Source organism: Brienomyrus brachyistius, chromosome 1 (genome assembly GCF_023856365.1).
Source record: "Brienomyrus brachyistius isolate T26 chromosome 1, BBRACH_0.4, whole genome shotgun sequence".
Taxonomy (NCBI): domain Eukaryota; kingdom Metazoa; phylum Chordata; class Actinopteri; order Osteoglossiformes; family Mormyridae; genus Brienomyrus; species Brienomyrus brachyistius.
Window position 1 is genome coordinate 29,152,709 of NC_064533.1, and position 21,071 is coordinate 29,173,779.

At 44.8% G+C, this 21,071-nt stretch overlaps 2 protein-coding genes across 4 annotated transcripts in view; one reads left to right on the top strand and one right to left on the bottom strand.

The window, feature by feature from the left end:
- Positions 1–21,071, top strand: part of nfx1 (nuclear transcription factor, X-box binding 1) — a 104,888-nt gene that overhangs the window by 16,756 nt on the left and 67,061 nt on the right. The gene's annotated exons all lie outside the window — the stretch shown is intronic.
- LOC125742321 (protein NLRC5-like) overlaps positions 1,416–21,071 on the bottom strand; it is a 165,273-nt gene continuing 145,617 nt past the window's right edge. The window contains exons 32-42 of the mRNA XM_049014227.1: positions 15,011–15,127; positions 14,414–14,587; positions 14,010–14,183; positions 9,654–9,827; positions 8,059–8,232; positions 7,569–7,742; positions 6,579–6,752; positions 5,812–5,985; positions 4,718–4,891; positions 4,310–4,483; positions 1,416–1,909 (exon numbers count right to left, since the gene is read on the bottom strand). Coding sequence (XP_048870184.1) covers positions 1,732–1,909; positions 4,310–4,483; positions 4,718–4,891; positions 5,812–5,985; positions 6,579–6,752; positions 7,569–7,742; positions 8,059–8,232; positions 9,654–9,827; positions 14,010–14,183; positions 14,414–14,587; positions 15,011–15,127 — 1,861 coding nt within the window. The 3' untranslated portion in view covers positions 1,416–1,731. The remainder of the gene's footprint in view (positions 1,910–4,309; positions 4,484–4,717; positions 4,892–5,811; positions 5,986–6,578; positions 6,753–7,568; positions 7,743–8,058; positions 8,233–9,653; positions 9,828–14,009; positions 14,184–14,413; positions 14,588–15,010; positions 15,128–21,071) is intronic.

Below are 21,071 nucleotides of genomic sequence, written 5' to 3' on the forward strand. Positions count from 1 at the left end.
CAGAATGTCCTATGAAAATGCAGTAACCGGATTTAAATGGGTAATCTAAAAAAGGGAAATGCTGTTCTGCAAAGCAAGAACAGTTTGTGGTATCACAGCCCCAAAGTCATAAAGCAGATTAACAGAACAATTTAGGTTGTTAGAATAAAAGGAAGTTGGTTTACTTGGTTGCAGAGAGGGGGGGTTGTTCTTGGCAGTTGGTTACGGAAGCTGATACTGACTGGATGATGGCACTCAGGGAGGCGTGGCGTTTGGAGCGGTTGCTCTCTCCTTGTGAAGCTTTAAGGTGAAAGGCTTTGTCTTGGGGGTTGCCGTCTTCTGTTGGGTGGCAGGCTTTCACCGGCAGGTTTCAGGACGGCCTCCTTTACTGGGCTTCACGATGGTCTGGCGGTTTCTTGAAGGCTTCTCGCAGGCTTCTCTCCAGGCTGCTCCTCTCTGCTTTTCTCCTGGGCTGATGTTCTTTTCCTTGTTCTGAGGTACCAGGTTTTATGGTCTAAAGTTCATGAATAGGGATGACCAGGAATTCGACACCTGAGCCAATTGCTGTCCATCTAGTTGGCCGGCTTTCGGAGGGGTGTCTGTGGCAGTCCTTATGGTATTAATAATTACACTGATTTCCTTTTACTGGGTCGCGGAAGGTCCAGAGCCTATCCCGGAAGTAATGGGCACGAAGCGGGGAACAACTCAGGATGGGGGGCCAGCCGCGTTCTCATACAAGTCTAGACTAAAAATACAATTGTTTAGTCAAATGTACAGGGACTCTATTTCTAGCTGCAGGTAGCTACCCACCTCTAGATAGGCCTACAGTGTGAGGAACAGAACTGGGTGGGGATCGGTGCCTTTGGATAAACTGAACTGTCAGTGCTGTCACTCTAGCTTCACTATCCCTTGTGGAATTGGAGTGCTGACATTTCAGGGACTCCCCATGCCTGCATTCCCATCTGCCTCTCCCTCCCACTTATGCTGCCATAGTCATATCTGCCGGAGCTTACATATTGCATTCACTGTTTGTCTTGCCTCTGGTCTCCCTTACTTTGGCTAATGTATTTTTTTATCCCCCCACCCCTATGTCTCCTGGAGTTTGCTGCTTAGAGACCTTCTCTCCCTGCCCAGACATTAGCATCCATAACAGACCTACTGCATTTTCACTCTGATTTTAACAAATTAGAGTGAATAAATCAAGACTGCACCACACAAATAAAATTCAATTGAATTGAAAACCTAATTCAATCCCAAACCCCTGGACACACAATTCAGCTCAACCAGGAAAATGGCTCTAATACAATAATTCTTCTAAAACAAAATGGTATTTTAGGTTTGATAGTGAAAAAAATTGCTAAATTATGTGTTATATATCTATGTATATGTTATTATATGTGTCATGTCATGAAAAACAAAGGACTCAAGGGTAGGCATCAGGAGAACAAAAAGGGGCTTTATTGAACCCAAAACAGGAGAAGGGAGCCAAACAGGATCATGAGGGATCAAACTGGGGATTGACATTAGTAACCAAACAGAGAACTGCAGGACTGGAAAGCACTTATACACATGGCTAACGAGGGGCTGACAAGATGCAGGTGCAAAAAGCTAGCATAACAGCATTGAGGATAACAAGCAAGACGCACCTGGAGCGAATTCTGGATCTGGATGACCAGCGGGTTGCCTACCAGTAGGTCATACTGGGGGATGAACAGGACAGGTCATGACAATATGTCTCTGATTGCAAGATTATCATGTGGTCATCTGCAGCTGACATTTAGGATCCTCCAGTACAGCAGAGAGCTGTATCACTCCTGAGTCTCCTGTGTTATTGTCACTCAGATCCAGCTCTCTCAGGTGTGAGGGGTTTGACCTCAGAGCTGAAGCCAGAGAAGCACAGCCTTTTTCTGTGACTCTACAGCCTGACAGCCTGTAAAGAGAAGGAGATTAACTCTTCACTTCCTCATCTTTGTACCTGTAAATCAATTAATTAAGGAACTGGGATTTAGACACATATAGGGTGACCAGACAATCCATCTCAAGGAGTTAGGAAGGACACCTTCAGGTAGGACAGGATTTGCAAACTACCATATCAATTAAAAGGATCAAGCTGCTCATTCAAAAAAAAAAATTTTTTTTGGGGACCGACACAATCCTCATAGCCAACCCTGTCAGTGCCAGTGGTCGCACTGAAGTCACCCGTGACCAGAGGAGCGTCACCTTGTGGGCACCCATCAACTACAAGTTGCGAGTAAAAGGTCTCCCTCAACAAGACGTCATTCACCACAGTCAGAGCATACATGTGTCAACAGACAAGACACCCAAGGAGTGCTCGAGTCTCATAATGCGGCCACTGAAGGGAGTGACATCAGACACCTTCGGGAGAAGCCAATCCGCAACAACAACAGCTACTCTGAGTATGCCAGCCATCAGAGCAACCATACCAAAAGTAGGTGCATCCATCTAGATAGATCCAACTACTCCCCAGTCTGCTCAGAGTGTGCCGCTACCAAAATGTGGTACCAAAACTCCTCTGACAGCAAAGGAAGATGTTCCACATGCCTACCTGGATGGGCCACCTCAATCTGGGTGCCGCCAAGCAGTGGGCAACGCCTCAGCACCCCACCAGCCCCGATCCCCAACAGGCCTGATCCTGTTCTCCGATGGTTTTAACTCTTCCGGGGATGAGGCTCCTGAAAGCTTTCCCCCATCCCCGTCATGAAGCCTTCCTGCAGGCAGCTGAAGGAGAGCTACTCCCGCGGAAAGCAGAAGGGTGTCGTGCCTGTTTGGACCTAGCTGCCATGAAATGTTTCACGGTGGCTGGAGTGTCAGTCCCGCCACCAACCCCCAAATTTTCCCTGCAAGTTGCAGGACCGCTTGCAGGGCTGGATGCGGTTTAACGTCATACCCAGGACAACAACATATCCATGTCCTCCCTGACATGGATTATCCACTCACCCTACACACCATACACTGCTTAAAAAATTAAAGGAACACTTTTTAATCAGAGTATAGCATCAAGTCAATGAAACTTCTGGACATTGATGTCATCGGGTAAGTAGCAGAGGGGGTTATTAATCAGTTTCAACTGCTTCGGTGTTAATGAAATTAACAACAGGTGTACTAGAGGGGCAACAATGAGACGACCCCCAAAACAGGAATGGTTTAACTGGTGGAGGCCATGGACATTTTTCCTTCCTCATCTTTTGTGACTCTTTTTTTGCACTAGTTTTGCATTTGGCTATGGTCAGTGTCTTTACAGGTAGCAAGAGGCAATACCTCGACCCTACAGAGGTTGCACACGTAGTCCTACTCCTCCAGAATGGCGCATCAATATGTGCCTTTGCTAGGTTTACTGCATCTCCCAGCACAGTCTTAAGGGTATGGAGGAGATTCCAGGAGACAGGCAGTTATTCTAGGAGAGCTGGACAGGGCTGTAGAAGGTCCTTAACCCATTGGGTCTTATGTTTCCATCCTTGGTGTCTCTTCGTATCTGCGTTTTGTCAGCTGCTGTCCGGGTTCTTGATGTCTTGCTTTTCCCTTGTGCTTTTGCTGTTCCCCTTGGTTCGATCTTCTTGTTTTTGTTTCCCCTAGGTGCTGTTGTCCTGTCTTGCCTTGCGCCCCGTTGTGTCCCCGTTTTGGTCCCTTCAGTCCCATTCGGCGTGCCCAGGGTGCACGCCTTTGGGGAGGGGTTCTGTCATGCCCGGTTCATCCTGATACTCCCGTGTGCCACGCCCCCCTCTCCACCTTGTGTGGAATCCCCGTGTTCCCAGCTGTTCCAAGTCCTGCTGATTATGTGGTGTATGTAAGTCGTTGTCAGAGTGTGTTTCCCACGTTCGGTCATTAACGTCTTGACGTTGTTTGTGTTCCTATGTTTATTGTAAACCTCGTGTTCACCCGACTTCCTCTGACTTCTGCTTCCCTGCTGCGTGACTGCTAGTCATAACACATGCATTGCTCAGGTTTGATTTTGGCCCATTTTTTCACACAAAGAAGGTTCTTGAAGGTTCCGGGGGTCTCCCTATGAACTCAGATCTTCAGTTCTTTCCATAGATTTTCAATTAGATTAAAGTCGGGTGGTTGACTGGGCCATTCTAGCAACATTATTTTCTTTTCTCTGAAACCAATTGAGAGTTTCCTTCACTGCGTGTTTGGGATCATTGTCTTGCTGAAATTTCTTTGTATGTGTGGATTACTTAGGTTGTTACTGATATTTGGTGTAAATTTCATTTCAATAGCCCCATTACAAATGTAATTACTGAGAAAAACGTTGACACGCTCAATACTTATTGTCCACAGAGTACATGTTACATGCAATCTGACTACTAACCTGAGTTTCTGCAGCTGACATGTAGGATCCTCCAGTACAGCAGAGAGCTGTTTCACTCCTGAGTCTCCTGTGTTATTGTAGCTCAGATCCAGCTCTCTCATGTGTGAGGGGTTTGACCTCAGAGCTGAAGCCAGAGAAGCACAGCCTGTATCTGTGACTCCACAGTCTGACAACCTGTAAAGAGAAGGAGAGAAACTCTACTCTCTCAGCTCTGGACACACAGGTCAGTTCAATGAGGATAATATCTGCATTGCAATATATTTATTGTTAAAAAGATAGTTTACTATTAATAATCACATCAAACATTCAACTCTTTTAACAGATTGTTGCCAGAAATGCGTATAATAGTTTCATATTGTTTAAATGTTTATATAAATTTTCTTCCAAGGAAACAGTCTGACTCCTAACCTGAGTATCTGCAGCTGACATTTAGAGTCCTTCAGTACAGCAGAGAGCTGTATCACTCCTGAGTCTCCTGTTTTATTGTAGCTCAGATCCAGCTCTCTCAGGTGTGAGGGGTTTGACCTCAGAGCTGAAGCCAGAGAAGCACAGCCTGTATTTGTGACTCCAGAACCTGATAACCTGTAAAGAGAAGGAGAGAAACTCTTCACTCTCAGCTCTCGTTCCATAAATCAGTTCATTAAGGAAAGACCATCATGACAGCACCTCTCTGGGATCTACACACACGTGTCACTGCCTGCTACAGCCTGAGCAATGCCTTTATTGTTCTTTTCTCTTACTGTATTTTTGGTCTGATTATCCCCCCTCCTGTTGTTCCCTTTTAGAGACCACCCACTGCCCTTCACCCCCCTCTTACTCTCAGGCGCAGTGTTAATTTCGTCAACGAAAATTTTGACGATAAGTAGTCGCTCCTCTATTTAGGAGCTTTCAACTTACAAACTTTCAGGCATACGTTGTCCAATCCTCCCGTGTGCCATGCCCCCTCATTTACCTCGTGTGGAATCCCCGTGTTACCAGCTGTTTCAAGTCATGTGGATTGTTGCTGTGTATTTAAATCCGCGTTACAGTAAGCTTCCCCAGTCCGGTCATTCACATTGTGTTGTAGTTGTATGTGCCTGGCTGCGTTTTCCATAATTAAACCTCGTATTCACCCGACTCCTCGAACCCTGTTCTTGCTTCCCTGGTCCGTGCACCGTGACACAATGGTTGTAAACCGAAGGAATGACACATAAGCTAAATGCTTAGTCCTAAATGACACACTAATGGCCATTTTTTGTTGTTTTGGCAATTTTACTGTATTATGTACTTTCTGTTTTTGAATCAGTATTAATAACCTGTCTGAGAAGATTATGACTAATAATTGACTAAATTCCACTAAGTCGTAACTAAAACAAAACAAAAAACTAAAATGTGACTTTAATCCAACTACAATTTTCAGTAAGTAACTAAGACTAAAACTAAATTAAACATTTTGCCAAAATGAACACTGCTCAAACATTGTTATACAAATTTTATTGCTAGGAAACGGTCTGACTACTAACCTGAGTATCTGCAGCTTACATTTAGGATCCTCCAGTACAGCAGAGAGCTGTATCACTCCTGAGTCTCCTGTGTTATTGTGGCTCAGATCCAGCTCTCTCAGGTGTGAGGGGTTTGACCTCAGAACTGAAGCCAGAGAAGCACAGCCTGTATCTGTGACTCCACAGTCTGACAACCTATAAAGAGGAGAGAAACACTTCACTCTTTCAGCTCTGGACCCATAAATCAGTTCATTAAGGAAACACCATCATGACAGCACCTCTCTGGGATCTACACACACGTGTCACTCTGACTGACAGACAGGTGTCTGTGTGTCTCTGCCTGCTACAGTCTGAGTGACGCTTCTGTCCTTCTTTTGTCTTTCTGTTTGTTTGGGTCAGTTTCCCCCCTCCCGTTGTTCCCTTTTAGAGACCACCCACTGCCATACACCCCCCTCTTACTCTCAGACCCTCTGGCATGAAGTGAGGACTCCGCCAGCCGTCTCTCACAGTCACTGCCAGTTACTCCCGTCTCCCGACTTCAGCCGCACTGTTATTCAGTAAATACAGGCTCTGCAGTGCTGATGCTCGTACACCCACTGCTGCCTGGTTTATAGCTCAACCCCAGTACAGCATATATGATAAAATGAAATTAGATTTAAGCAAACTTCCACTTTCGAGTTGAAGCTACAATTAATTAATTATTTTAACGTATACTACCAACAGATGCGCATAATTATTTCTTATTCAATTTGTTATACATGTTGCTTGGAAGGAAACTGACTATTAACCTGAGTATCTGCAGCTGACATTTAGGATCCTCCAGTACAGCTGAGAGCTGTATCACTCCTGAGTCTCCTGTGTTATTGTGGCTCAGATACAGCTCTCTCAGGTGTGAGGGGTTTGACCTCAGGGCTGAAGCCAGAGAAGCACAGCCTGTATCTGTGACTCCACAGTCTGACAACCTGTAAAAAGAAGGAGAGAAACTCTTCACGCTCAGCTTTGGACACACAGGTTAGTTCACTGAGGAAAATATCTGCATCGCAATATGTTTATTGTAAAATAGCTAGTTTACTATTAGTAATATCTCGGGGTCTTGTTCACGAATGAGGGAAGGATGGAGCGGGAGATCGACAGGCGGATCGGTGCGGCATCAGCAGTGAGGCGGGCGCTGCATCGGTCCATCATGGTGAAGAAGGAGCTGAGCCAAAAGGCAAAGCTCCTGATTTACCAGTTGATCTATGTTCCTACCCTCACCTATGGTCATGAGCTGTGGGTAGTGACCAAAAGAACAAGGTCACGAATACAAGCGGCCAAAATGAGTTTCCTCCACAGGGTGGCTGGGCTCTCCCTTAGAGATAGGATGAGAAGCTTGGTCATTTGGGAGGGACTCAGAGTAGAGGCACTGCTCAGGATGCTTCCTCGACGCCTCCCTGGTGAGGTGTTCCGGGCATGTCCCACTGGGAGGAGGCCCCGAGGAAGACCCAGGACATGCAGGAGGGACTATGTCTCCCGGCTTGCTTGGGAACGCCTCGGAATTCTCCCAGAGAAGTTTGATGAAGTGGTCGGGGAGAGGGAAGTCTGGGTTTCCCTGCTTAGACTGCTGTCCCCCGCGACCCGACCCAGAAAAGCAGTAGAAAATGGATGGATGGATGGATGGACTATTAGTAATGAAACATTTAAGCCATTTTACAGATAGTTACAATGAATATATATAGAATAATTTCATGCTGTTTAAACATTGTTATACAAATATTCTTGCAAGAAAAGAGTCTACTGACCTGAGTATTTCCAGCTGACATTTAGGATCCTCCAGTACAGCAGAGATCTGTCTCAGTCCTGAGTCTCCTGTATAGTTGCTGTTCAGATTCAGCTCTCTCAGGTGTGAGGGGTTTGACCTCAGAGCTGAAGCCAGAGAAGCACAGCCTGTATCTGTGACTCCACAGTCTGAGAAACTGCGAAGAGAAGGAGAGAAACTCGTTACTCTCTCACCTCTTTTGTCTTTATTTTGTCTTTCTGTTTGTTTGGGTCAGTTTCCCCCTCCTGTTGTTCCCTTTTAGAGACCACCCACTGCCATACACCCCCCTCTTACTCTACCAGCACAGCATTCATAATAAATTGTATTTATATTTTAACAAACTGCCAATTTCCAATTGAAGCTACAATTAACTGATCCATTATTTAAACATAAAATGCCCACAGATGTGAATAATTATTTCTTATTCACTTTGTTATGCACATTATTTGTAAGGAAACAGTCTGACTCCTAACCTGAGTTTCTGCAGCTGACATTTAGGATCCTCCAGTACAGCAGAGAGCTGTATCACTCCTGAGGTTCCTGTGTTACTGTAGCTCAGATCCAGCTCTCTCAGGTGTGAGGGGTTTGACTTCAGAGCTGAAGCCAGAGAAGCACAGCCTGTATTTGTGACTCCAGAACCTGATAACCTGTAAAGAGAAGGAGAGAAACTCTTCACTCTCAACTCTCGTTCCATACATCAGTTCATTAAGGAAAGACCATCATGACAGCACCTCTCTGGGATCTACACACACGTGTCACTCTGCCTGACAGACAGGTGTCTGTGTGTCTCTGCCTGCTACAGCCTGAGTGACGCTTCTATCCTTCTTTTGTCTTTCTGTTTGTTTGATCTGATTATCCCCCCTCCTGTTGTTCCCTTTTAGAGACCACCCAATGCCCTTCACCCCCCTCTTATTCTCAGGCACAGTGTTAATTTCGTCAACGAATATTTTGATAAGTATTCACTGATGACCTTTTATTTTATGACTAAATTGTAATGACAACGTAAATTTAAAAAATGGTTGCCAATGAAAATTACGGCGAAATCTGTGTTCGTTATGCTCTGACGAGTAAAGTCAGACTGTTAACTGCTCCAACACCCAAATACTGAACATTTTGAACTGTAGTAACATGCCTTGATGCTGCAGCATGTCACTGCTTACTTACTACTGTTCTCTCCTTGCTGCTGTTACTCTTGCCACCTGCACTCATCAGTTTAAGTTGCTGCCGTTCTGCCATACAATTGTGCAATATTATAAATTACTTTTTATTTCAGAGGTCCTATCTTAGTTTATTCCATTTTATGCCTAGTTCAGATTTCCTATTGTATTATTATTATTATTTTCTATTCATTGTTTAGTGGCACGCTGCGCACACTGAGACCTGAGATACCGTTTCGTTCTTATCATGTCAAGAGGCTTGAATGACAATAAAGCTGATTCTTATTCTGATTCAAAAGAGCAGACAAAATTGCAGGCGCTGCTTGGGCAGACATCCTGGATCACAGTAGCCATCTCAAAGCATTCGTTTTTATCCTTTTTAACCAACCCATTTCCATCCATCCAATAACCTATCTGAGAAAATTATGACTAAAAATGAACTAAAATTAAACTTGAGTTCAACCGACTAAATCGTAACTATAACAAAAGACTAAAATGTGACTTGAATCCGACTACAATTTTCAGTAAGTAACTAAGACTAAAATTTTAAATTCTTGCCAAAATTAGCACTGCTCAGACCCCCGTCATGGAGTGAGGACTCGCCAGCCGTCTCTCACAGTCACTGCCAGTTACTCCCGTCTCCCGACTTCAGCCGCACTGTTATTCAGTAAATATAGGCTCTGCAGTGCTGATGCTCGTACACCCACTGCTGCCTCGTTTATAGTTAAACCCCAGCACAGCCTCCATAATAAATTGTATTTATATTTTAAGAAACTGCCAATTTCCAATTGAAGCTACAATTAACTGATCCATTATTTAAACATATAATGCCCACAGATGTCAACAATTATTTCTTTTTCAATTTGATATACAGTACATGTTGCTTGCAAAGAAAGAATCTGACTACTAACCTAAGTTTCTGCAGCTGACATGTAGGATCCTCCAGTACAGCAGAGAGCTGTATCACTCCTGAGTCTCCTGTTTTATTGTAGCTCAGATCCAGCTCTCTCAGGTGTGAGGGGTTTGACCTCAGGGCTGAAGTCAGAGAAGCACAGCCTGTATCTGTGACTGTACAGCGTGGCAACCTGTAAAGAGAAGGAGAGAAACTTTTCAGTTTCTCAGCTCTGGACAAACAACTACAGCTCCCTCCACAATTATTGGCACCCCTTGTAAAAATTTGTAAAAAGGGTTAGAAAAAATCTACCTTTCAGTGAAGTAGCTTCATCTCACACCGAATAAAATAGAAAAATCCAACCTTAATAAATTTATTCAAAGAAAAACAAATTCTTCATCAAGAAATAATTATTTTTAACAAAAATGTATGTGCCACAATTATTGGCACCCATGGGAATATAGTGAACACAATGTAACTGAAGCCTGTTTCCCCTGTAAATTGTACATCTTTGAGTTGATTGGAGTGAAAAGGAACCTTCAAGCTGTCATCCATGACTTCCTGATTAACTGGGGTACAAACCTGAGGTGACATAGATCCCAAATTCCCTTAGTCATCCTTCAACATGGCAAAGAAAAGATAACATATGAAACTAATGAGGGAGAAGTGTGTTGACCTTCATAAGTCAGGGAATGGGTATGAAAAATAGCTACTCGCCTGAAAATGCCCATTTCTACTGTTAAGGAAGTATAAACGTGGACAACAACTGGAACTGTTATAAACCTGCCTGGAAGAGGATCGAAGTTTATTTTTCCTCCACATACAGTAAGGAGGATCATAAGAGAGGCAAAAAATCCCCAAGGATCTCTGGTGGTGAATTACAAGACAAAGTAAAATCTTGGGGTTACCACGTCTCCGAAAAAACCATCAGACACCACATTCATTCTAACGTGTTATTTGGATGTTATGCCAGAATAAAAGCTTTTTTGTCAGTTAACCACAAACGTAAACACCTGGAGTTTGTGAAAGACTATTACAACTTTGACTGGAACCAAAATTCAGTGGTCTGATGAAACAGAAATGGAGCTTTTTGGTATTAAACATTCAAGGTAGGTCTGGTGTAAAAAGATGGATGGCTGTAGTAAAAAGAACCTTATCGCTAAAATATGGTTGAGGTTCTGTTATGTTGTGAGGCTGTTTTTCCTCCAAAAACCCTGGAAACTTTGTTATGGTACATGGCATTAAGGGCTCCATGAAATGCCAAGATATTTGCAATCAAAATTTTACTGCCTGCACCAGGAAACTAAAACTGGGCCATCACTAGATCTTCCAGCAGGACAATTATCCTAAGCACATGTCCAAATAATAAAAAAAATGGTTAGGTGATCACAGAATCAAGCTTTTGCCAGTCCCCTGATATGAACCCCACTGAAAACCTGTGGGCGGAGCTAAAGAGAAGAGTGCACAAGAGAGAGCCTAGGACCCTGGATGACCTGCAGAGATTCTGTAAAGAGGAATGGTCTCAGATGTCCTGCTTGGTATTCTCCAACCTTATAAAGTGTTATAGGAGAAGACTCAGTGCTCTAATACTGGCAAAGGGATGTTGTACAGAGTATTAAATGCACAGGTGCCAATAATTGTGGCACGTCACGCCTAGCTCGTCCGATCCTCGTTTGTGCCACGCCCCCTCATCATCCACTGGTCCTCCCCCGATTGAGCCCAGCTGTTGCCTGTTATTTTCGGCTTGTCTTTGGTATATCAGTTCACGTCTTGCCCTGTCTGATGTCGGTCATTGTTGTTAGTCCCAATAAACCCTCTTTGGCCCTCATTTTGCCTAACTGCCTCGTCCTTCGCCACCTCCAGCCAGCCCGTCCTCCTGGAAACCTGACAGAATGACCGACCCGGAAGCCAATCCCCCGCAGCAGACCGAGAGCCAACGCCTCGGTCTGCTGCAAGAAGTGATTTATTGGCTTAAACAGCCCGAGGTCCAGGAGGACCCAGTGGCACTGGAGCTGGCTGAGCAGAGCGGTGACCTGCTGACGTGGATGTCCCCGGCTGGAGACGCGTACCTACTGGCGGAGGTACGCGAGAATCTGCGGTGGATACTGCAGCAACTAACCGAGCGGAGAGCCCAGTTAGCCGCTAGGTGTGTTGCGGGGGCTGTGGTACCGCCTCCCATCCCGGAGGACCTGGCTCAGCCTCTCTCCACCGCTGCAGGCCGGAAGAAGAGGAGGAGGAGACTGAAGGGGAGGCCAACGGAGGACCTGAGTGCCTGGGCGCCTGCTCTCTCTCCTCTGCCTTTCTCCCGGCGGAGTATCGGGAGGAACTCCTCCCTCTCCAAGCACCAGTATGGCTCGCCCCTGATTTTGCCGCCGCAGATCAGTCGCCGCCTCTGGCGGCTTACCATTATCGGGTAGTGCGGCTGGTGAATCCGGGAGCTAGAGCCATGTGGGACGCCATCCCGTGTATCCCTAGGACTTTTAAAGGAGCAGCGTTCGTTTGTTCCGCGCCGGATCTGCCTGTCCTGCCGGCACCTGTTCTGCCTGTCCCGCCTGCACATGACCTGCCTGTCCCGCCTGCGCATGACCTGCCTGTCCCGTTTGAAGCTCCGCCCGAGGCGCTGCCTCTGCCTCCACCACCTGCTGCAGCTACGCCCGAGGCCCCGCCTCCACCTGAGGCCCCACCTCCAACACCTGCTGCAGCTACGCCCGAGGCCCCTCTGCCTCCGGCTCCACTCACGCCTGTGCCTATAACCCCTGTGCCTCCTGTCCCGGTCCCTGACCCTGCTCCAGTCCCCGAGGAGGTCCTGGACAGCCGGACAATTACTCCTTCCTCCTTGGAGAAGCTCGAATGGGACCCCTCGGGGACCTCCCTGATAACTCCTCTGCCCTAGCCCCGGCGAGGTTAACCCAGGCCTATACCCGGCATGTTGGTGTCCCGGAAGGGGATAGGGCACACGCAGGGCTAGGGTCCCACCTGCCCTGACCCCTGGCTCTCCCTCGCTCGCCTTGGCTGGGGCTCGGGGGGCACCTGTGGGTCCTTGGGGCTCTGGTCTGGCTGTCACCTGCAGGTCCCCCTCCGACGCCTCGTCGAGCTGCCTCGGTCCTGCCTCCGATGTCTCGTCGGTCACCTGCAGGTTCCCCTGCTGCAGCTCCTCCATCGCCTGTGGGTCTCCCCACTCCAGCGCGTCAGGAGACGTCACCTTGGCCGGCTGTGGCCACGGCATTGCCTGCTGCGGCTCCTCCTCCCTCCTTGCCTTTGCCGGGGTCCCCTCCGGCTCCCTCATCGCCTCCCCTGGTGCCCCCTCCGACTCCCTTCTCGTCCCCTGCGTCTGTCCCTCGGCCTGTCTTGTCAGCCCCTCCGAGGTCCCCTCCAGCTACGGCCTCCCGGTCACCTGCGGCCCCTCCGGCTGCTGCCTGTCGCCCTCCGTGGCTCCCTCAGGCTCCCCTTAGTCCCCCATCCTTTCCTCCTAGGTCTCCCATCTCTGTCCCTCCTATGTTTATTCCTCGTCCCTTTGTTCCTCCTGTCTCTGCTCCTCGTCCCCCTGTGTTCCCTACGTTCACTCCTGGCCCTTTCATCCCGCCTGTTCCCTCCGTGTCGCCTTTCCTTATCTGTCTGTCAGCATTCCCTGTGTTGTGTCAGATCCTGTCCTACTTCCTGTCCCTGTGCCTGTTCTGCGTTTCAGTTCTGTTCCCCATTAATGGTCTTGTTCTTGTCTTCCAGGACACATCTCCCCGGTCTTGTCTCGTCCGTCGCCTCCCCTGAGGGAGGGTTCTGTCACGCCCAGCTCGTCCGATCCTCATGTGTGCCACGCTCCCTCATCATCCACGTGTGCTTGCCCGATTGTGCCCAGCTGTTGCCTGTTATTTTCGGCTTGTCTTTGGTATATCAGTCCACGTCTTGCCCTGTCTGATGTCGGTCATTATTGTTGTTGGAAAGTGCATCTCTCTGTCCCCGTTAGTCCCAATAAACCCTCGTTTGCCCTCATTTCGCCTATCTGCCTCGTCCTTTGCCACCTCCAGCCAGCCCGTCCTCCTGGAAACCTGACACATGTTTTTATTGAAAATAATTATTACTTGACGAAGGATTTGTTTCTTTGAATACATTTATTTCAAAGAAAGGTGGGATCTTTCCTCATTTTTTCAGTGTCGGATGAAGCTTCTTCACTGAATGGTAGATTTTTTACAATCTTTACAAGGGGTGCCAATAATTGTGGAGAGTAATGTACGCTCAATGACGAAAAAATCTGCATTGCAATATAGTAATTGTTAACTAATTTACTATTGGTAATGAAACATTTAACCCATATAACATAGTTCAAACGAATGTATAGAATAATTTTATGTTATTTAAACATCAACATCTGACTACTAACCTGAGTTTCTGCAGCTGACATTTAGGATCCTCCAGTACAGCAGAGAGCTGTATCACTCCTGAGTCTCCTGACTTATTGTGGCTCAGATCCAGCTCTCTCAGGTGTGAGGGGTTTAAACTTAGAGCTGAAGCCAGAGAAGTACAGCCTGTATCTGTGACTCCACATTCTGACAAACTGTAAAGAGATGGAGAGAAACTCTTCACTCTCGGCTCTGGACAAACAGCTCAGTTCAATGAGGAAACATCTACATTGCAATATGTTTATTGTTAAATAGCTAGTTTATTATTAATAATGAAACATTCAAGCCATTTAACAGATAGTTGCAATGAATATATAGAATAATTTCATGCTGTTTAAATAATGTGATACAAATTTTATTGCTAGGAAATAGTCTGACTCCTAACCTGAGTTTCTGCAGCTGACATTTAGAGTCCTTCAGTAGACCACAGAGCTGAATCACTGCTGAGTCTCCTGTGTTATTGTAGCTCAGATCCAGCTCTCTCAGGTGTGAGGGGTTTGACATCAGAGCTGAAGTCAGAAAAGCACAGCCTTGTTTTGTGACTCTACAGCCTGACAGCCTGTGAAGAGAAGGAGAGAAATTCTTCACTCTCAGCTCTGGACCCATAAATCAGTTCATTAAGGAAACACCATCATGACAGCACCTCTCTGGGATCTACACACACGTGTCACTCTGCCTGACAGACAGGTGTCTGTGTGTCTCTGCCTGCTACAGCCTGAGTGACGCTTCTGTCCTTCTTTTGTCTTTCTGTTTGTTTGGTTCGGCTTCCCTTCTCCTGTTGTTCCCTTGTAGAGACCACCCACTGCCATACACCTCCCAGAATTTATAATAAGAAATATTTATATTTAAACAAATTACAGATTTCCAGTTGAAGCTACAGTTAATCTATTATTTTAACATATAATACCCAAAGATGGGAATAATTATTTCTTATTCAATTTGTTATGCATGTTGCTTGTAAGGAAACAATCTGACTATTAACCTGAGTCTCTCCAGCTGACATTTAGGATCCTTCAGTACAGTGGAGATCCGTCTCAATCCTGAGTCTCCTGTCTTATTGTGGCTCAGATCCAGCTCTCTCAGGTGTGAGGGGTTTGACCTCAGAGCTGAAGCCAGAGAAGCACAGCCGGTATCTGTGACTATACAGTCTGACAGCCTGTAAAGAGAAAGAGGGAAACTTTTCACTCTTAGCTCTGGATACACAGCTCAGTTTGCATTGCGATATATTTATTGTTAAATAGATCATTTAGTATTAATAATGAAACAGGTAACTCATTTAACAGGAAGTTGCAACAAATATATAGAATAATTTCATGCTGATTATATTGTTATACAAATGTTCTTTTGATTGCTGACAATATGGAAAAACTCACCTGAGTGACCTGATTTTACATTTTGGATTCTCCAGCCCAGCAGAGAGCAGATTAACCCCTGAATCCTGCAGGTCATTGTCACTCAGATCCAGCTCCATCAGACATGATGAGTTTGAGCTGACAGCTGAAGACAGCAGTTCACAGCTTTTCTCAGTAAGGTTACAGCTGTTCAACCTGAAGATGAAAGCATGTTATATTAGACATCTCCACACACCCCTGACATTACACATCCTACACACCACCTTTTCCAAGCACCTTAGGGTCACTAAAATTCCTATATTGCTCTGTATTTTGTATTGCATTGTATTGTCATTGAATTCCATTGACTTTGGTCACAATCGCACTGTTGTCCTAAACATCCACTGAAACATTGTATTTTTTCAGCTTTCAAAACCCAAAAAACTTGTATATTTGTCTGTTGCACACTGCAAAGAACTGTTTATAATGTTTCAGTTTTGCAGAGGAAGTATTTTAACTTATTAATAACTTACTAACATTAATAAAATAAATTATCCTGTATTTTATGCAATTCCTGAGGTTGACAGATGGTAACATTCAGTTATACTCTATAGGTATTATACAGACATATGATAACATTCAGTTATAGTCTACAGGTATTATACAATCAGATGATAACATTCAGATATACTCCAGGCATTATGCAGACAGTGACCCAGGACTCACTGTGCTGTTCTGGACGCCTTGACCACAGGCAGCAGCCTCAGAAGACCTTCATCTGATCTGATGTATTTTTTCAGGTCAAACACATCCAGCTCCCCTTCTGAAGTCAGCAGCACAAAGACCAGAGCTGACCACTGTGCAGGTGAGAGACTTTCTGTCGAAAGTCTTCCTGATCTCAGGTAACTTTGGACTTCCTCAACTAGAGAGTTGTCATTTAATTCACTGAGACAGTGAAACAGATTGACTGTCCTTTCTGAGGAGAGATTTTCCCCAATCTTTCCTTTGATGTACTTGGCTATCATCCCTATGTCATGGGATCCGATTCCTGTATGTGACAGAATGCCCCGTAAAAGAGTCTGACAGGAATCCACTGACAGACCAAGCAGGAAGCGGAGGTAGAGATCTAAGTGTCCAGTCTTACTCTGTAAAGCTTCATTCACTGCCTCCTCTAGTAGATCAGTCATGGTGTTTTTTCGTTGTGAAGTAAATTTCGTGAAGCTGGATACATGGTTTAAAAACACATACAAAGCAGCCAGGTACTCCTGAATACTCAAATGTACAAAGCAGTAAACCTTCTCTTGACACAATCCAGTCTCCTCTTTAAACATTTCTGTGCACATTCCAGAGAAGACTGAAGCTTCACTCACATCAATGCCAGTTTTTCTCAGATCTTCCTCATAGAAGATAAGATTTCCACTTTGGAGATTCTGGAAAGCCAGCTTCCCCAGTTTCAAAAGGAATTCTTTGTCTGCTCTTAATGATTCTGAAAAGGGCTCTGCTGCTTGTTTTCTGAGATATTTCTGATTTTTCAAGGATGTATGAAAGATGACAAAATGTGTGTACATATGAGTAAGAGTTTTGGGGATTTTTTCACTTCCTGGTTCACTAAACAGCCTCTCTAGAACTGTGGCTGAAATCCAGCAGAAGACTGGTATGTGGCACATGATGTACAGGCTCCTTGATGACCTCACATGTGAGATAATCCTGTTAGCCAGGTCTTGATCCTTGAATCGCTTCCTGAAGTACTCCTCCTTCTGAGGATCATTGAATCCTCGTATCTCTGTTACTTGATGGACACAGTCAAGGTGGATCTGATTGGCTGCTGCTGGGCGAGAAGTTATCCAGAGGAGAGCAGAGGGAAGCAGATTTCCTTTAATGAGGTTTGTCAGTAACACATCTAATGATGCTGGCTTTGTTACATCAAACCAACTCTCATTGGTCTGGAAATCTAAAGGAAGGCGACACTCATCCAGACCATCAAAGATGAACAATATTTTGCAATTAGAAAGTTGACCAGGTCCAAGCTCTTTGATTTCTGGGAAGAAGTGGTGAAGTAGGTCTATCAAACTGCATTTTTTCTTTTTCATTACATTCAAATCACAGAAAGGTAGTGGAAATACAAAATGAACATCCTTATTTGCTGATCCTTGAGCCCAGTCAAGAATAAATTTCTGCACAGTGACTGTTTTTCCGATACCTGCCACGCCTCTTGTCAGCACTGTTCTGATCCGTGTCTTTTGTCCAGGTTGTGCTTTAAAGATGTCATTACATTTGATCACAGTCTCCTGTGCTGTAGGTTTCTTGGATGATGTTTCAATCTGTCTGACCTCATGCTGATCATTCACACCTCCAGTTTCACCCTCAGTTATATAGAGTTCTGTGTAAATCTGATTGAGCAGAACTGATTTTCCTTGCTTAGATTGTCCTTTCAACACATACTGAAACCTCGTTTTCAGTGTTTGTTTTAGCTTATGCTGAGAAATCATCTTTTCACCTGTAAAAACAAATTTTCATGATTATAAAGTTCATGATTAAACACGATTTCCTACCATGTATGTTTTATGCAGGACTAATAAACATTAAAATATACTCAATAACAAAAAAAGTTGGTGAAAATTAAATGAATCTGCATGTGATGAAAGGTCATTTGAAAATATCGCAATGATTATAATATCCGATCAAACAGACAACAGAGAAGGCAGCATGGGCACACTGCTGGTCCCATGTGAGTAGGGTGTGGCACCCCCCCGGGCATGGATACATGTGGTGATACTATGCAGAAGGGAATCATACAGCCATTGTATCCTCTCCTACAGAGAGTTATTAAATCCCACAGCTGTTGTGCCTGACCCTCGAGATCCTGCAGATTGGCACTGGGTCTGTGGACTGATCCCACAAATGTTCGATTGGGGAAAGATCGGGGGACCTGGCTGGCCACAGAAGGACCTCAACATGATGCAGGCAGTCCATAGACACATGTGCCGTGTGGGGATGGCCGTTGTCTTGTTAAATGACTGTACCAGGGTCTCAGGAGGGGTAAGACATGTTGATGCAGGATGTCACTGACATAGCGCTGTGCTGTCAGGGTCCCCCGAATCACTACCAGAGATGACCTGACGTGATACCCTATGGCTCCCCACACCATGATGTCATACCCTATGGCTTCCCACACCATGATGTCATACCCTATTGCTCCCCACACCATGATGTCATACCCTATGGCTCCCCACACCATGATGTCATACCCTATGGCTTCCCACACCATGATGTCATACCCTATTGCTCCCCACACCATGATGCCAGGAGTAATGCCAGTGTGTCTCTCCACAACATTAGCAGGACTGGTCCTCTCTCCTCGGTGCTGCTATACACACAACGGTCAGCTATGATAATTCAGAACCAAGATTCATCGTTGAACATGGTACGATGCCACTCATGATCAGTCCATGTCTCCCGGTTACGGCACCACTCCAAATGCAGCCGTCTCTGCATCGGTGTTAAGAGCAGCCTACATATGGGACGGTGAACCCATAGTCTGACTGATGCCAGTCGTCGAGACATGATGCGGGATGACACAGGGTGTTATAGAGAGTCCCATACCTGTGTCCAGATGGCATGGGGAAAATGTCATGGGATTCTGTAATGTTTGTGGAACAATACAACGATTCTCCCTTGGTGTGGTCTGTCTTGGGCGACCGGAACTTTCACGATGTGTATGGGTGCCCTCACATGCCCATTGGTTCCAACATCAGGCGACTGTAACATCTGCATGCCTCACATGCCGGGCAATTGCATGATACGATCACCTGGCCTCATGCAAACCCACTATGCAACCCCTATCAAACTCCATCAAGTGTCGGTGATGCTGTCTAATGCGTCTATGAGGCATCTTCTGTTTCTGGTGACTAGACGTGTCAGCTCCTTGCAAATTGAATCATGTACATGCCCATCGCACTTGTGCCAAATTAAATCCAAATCAGACCATTACTTCTGGGTGCTTAACTTTTTTGTCACTGACTGTATTTTAACATCATATTGATTATCTCTCTTCTGTGATAGCTTTCCCGAAAGCTTCATAAAGCTGAGTGGCTTGTTATCTAGTGCTTAAGAATGAACGTTAATTAGTATGTTTCCCGAGACCCTTCATAACTAAAATAGCTTGTTATCTTACTTAAAGATTTAGAAGTGCTCCAACCCTCTTGTTATTTTCTACGTTATTCTGTATTTGAACTTTTGCCTGCAGTCTAGTCACAGAGGCACAGAGATCAGCCAAAATAGATGACAAAAACACACTAACACTCATATTTGGACAACATAATAATGCTGATGATATAATAATCAGGCCAATATTGCAATATAAAAGTATAAGGTAACACTTTATAAGGGTACAAATCATATACTTAAGTAATGCTTAACTAATTCATGATTGATGATGATTTAATGGATGTCTAAATTCAAGATGCATCATGAATTCCTGTTTGTCGCCATAAATTAATCATGAAGTCACAATGACTATATGTGATTGTCACACTTACTAGATAATCAGTTAAGGAGTGTTAATTCACAGTTACTTCATTCATTAATTATTGTAACACCTGTATGCAATTTGAGTATGGTTGTGCACCATTCAGAATTGACTTGAGAATGACCTTGAAAACCAAATTCAATTTATAAATCAATTGAAAACATGGTGCTGAATCGCAATTCGACTTTGAGTATAAGAAAGTAGAATTTAAATGTAATTAATTTCACATAAATCCATATACAAAGTGTAAGTGCAGCTTAATATCTAAATATGAGTTACACAGCATGTTAATATAAACAGCATACACTGAATCCTGCCCATTCACCCCCCCCGATCCCCCACGCGATCACAAATGTTTACGGCACAAAAAGTACCCAGGCCTACTGTGGAGCACCTGCCTGAAAAGTCTGTGTATGTCCATGTTATTCATAATGAATAAGCAAGCCCAAGTCGAACGCACCCATTAACTGATTAATAGAAATTCCTGTCGTATAGAAACAGATGGTCCTGTCAATCAAACTACATCTGCCCTATCAGCATAAAGTGACACGCTGTCCCCTGTGACGTCATCAGAGCCCCGACTAAGCTTCGCCCAAAGTGTCTAGTAATCTCTCTCTTGTTTGTCAATTCAGGAATAATAATGGGTTTTGGGAAATGCACATAGACCTTCTTGACTTACGTCATTTGTTACCTTGTTTATTATTCGCTATAATCAATCGCTTTCATGAAAGCCACCCTTGGTAAGTTTAATGTTAAAGAATCTCACGTTTCAAAATATGATATTTCCACTAAATAGAATTTTAATAGAATCTAATTGTCATCTTTATGTGTGTGTGTGTGTGTATCTGATTGTTTCAAGATTTTAAGATTCCACTTGATAATAATACAAAATAATCACTATAAACCTATACAGTTAGAACATGATGGACATATAAATACTGTAATCAAAAATTCTTACTCTGCTCCAGCCTGTCAGCGAGATCCATCTGACTCATGGTCCTCAGGATGTAGAGTGTGATCTTCAGAGCCCCTTCTCTGCCACAGATCTTCTGCATCTTACCATCACTGTCCAACACACTGTCATCCTCCATCTGAGCCTCACAGCATGCTGCGTAATCCTGACTCAGATATTTCTTAAACATTTTCAGTTCGGCCTTCAGGAATTTCACTGCATTTTCCTCAAG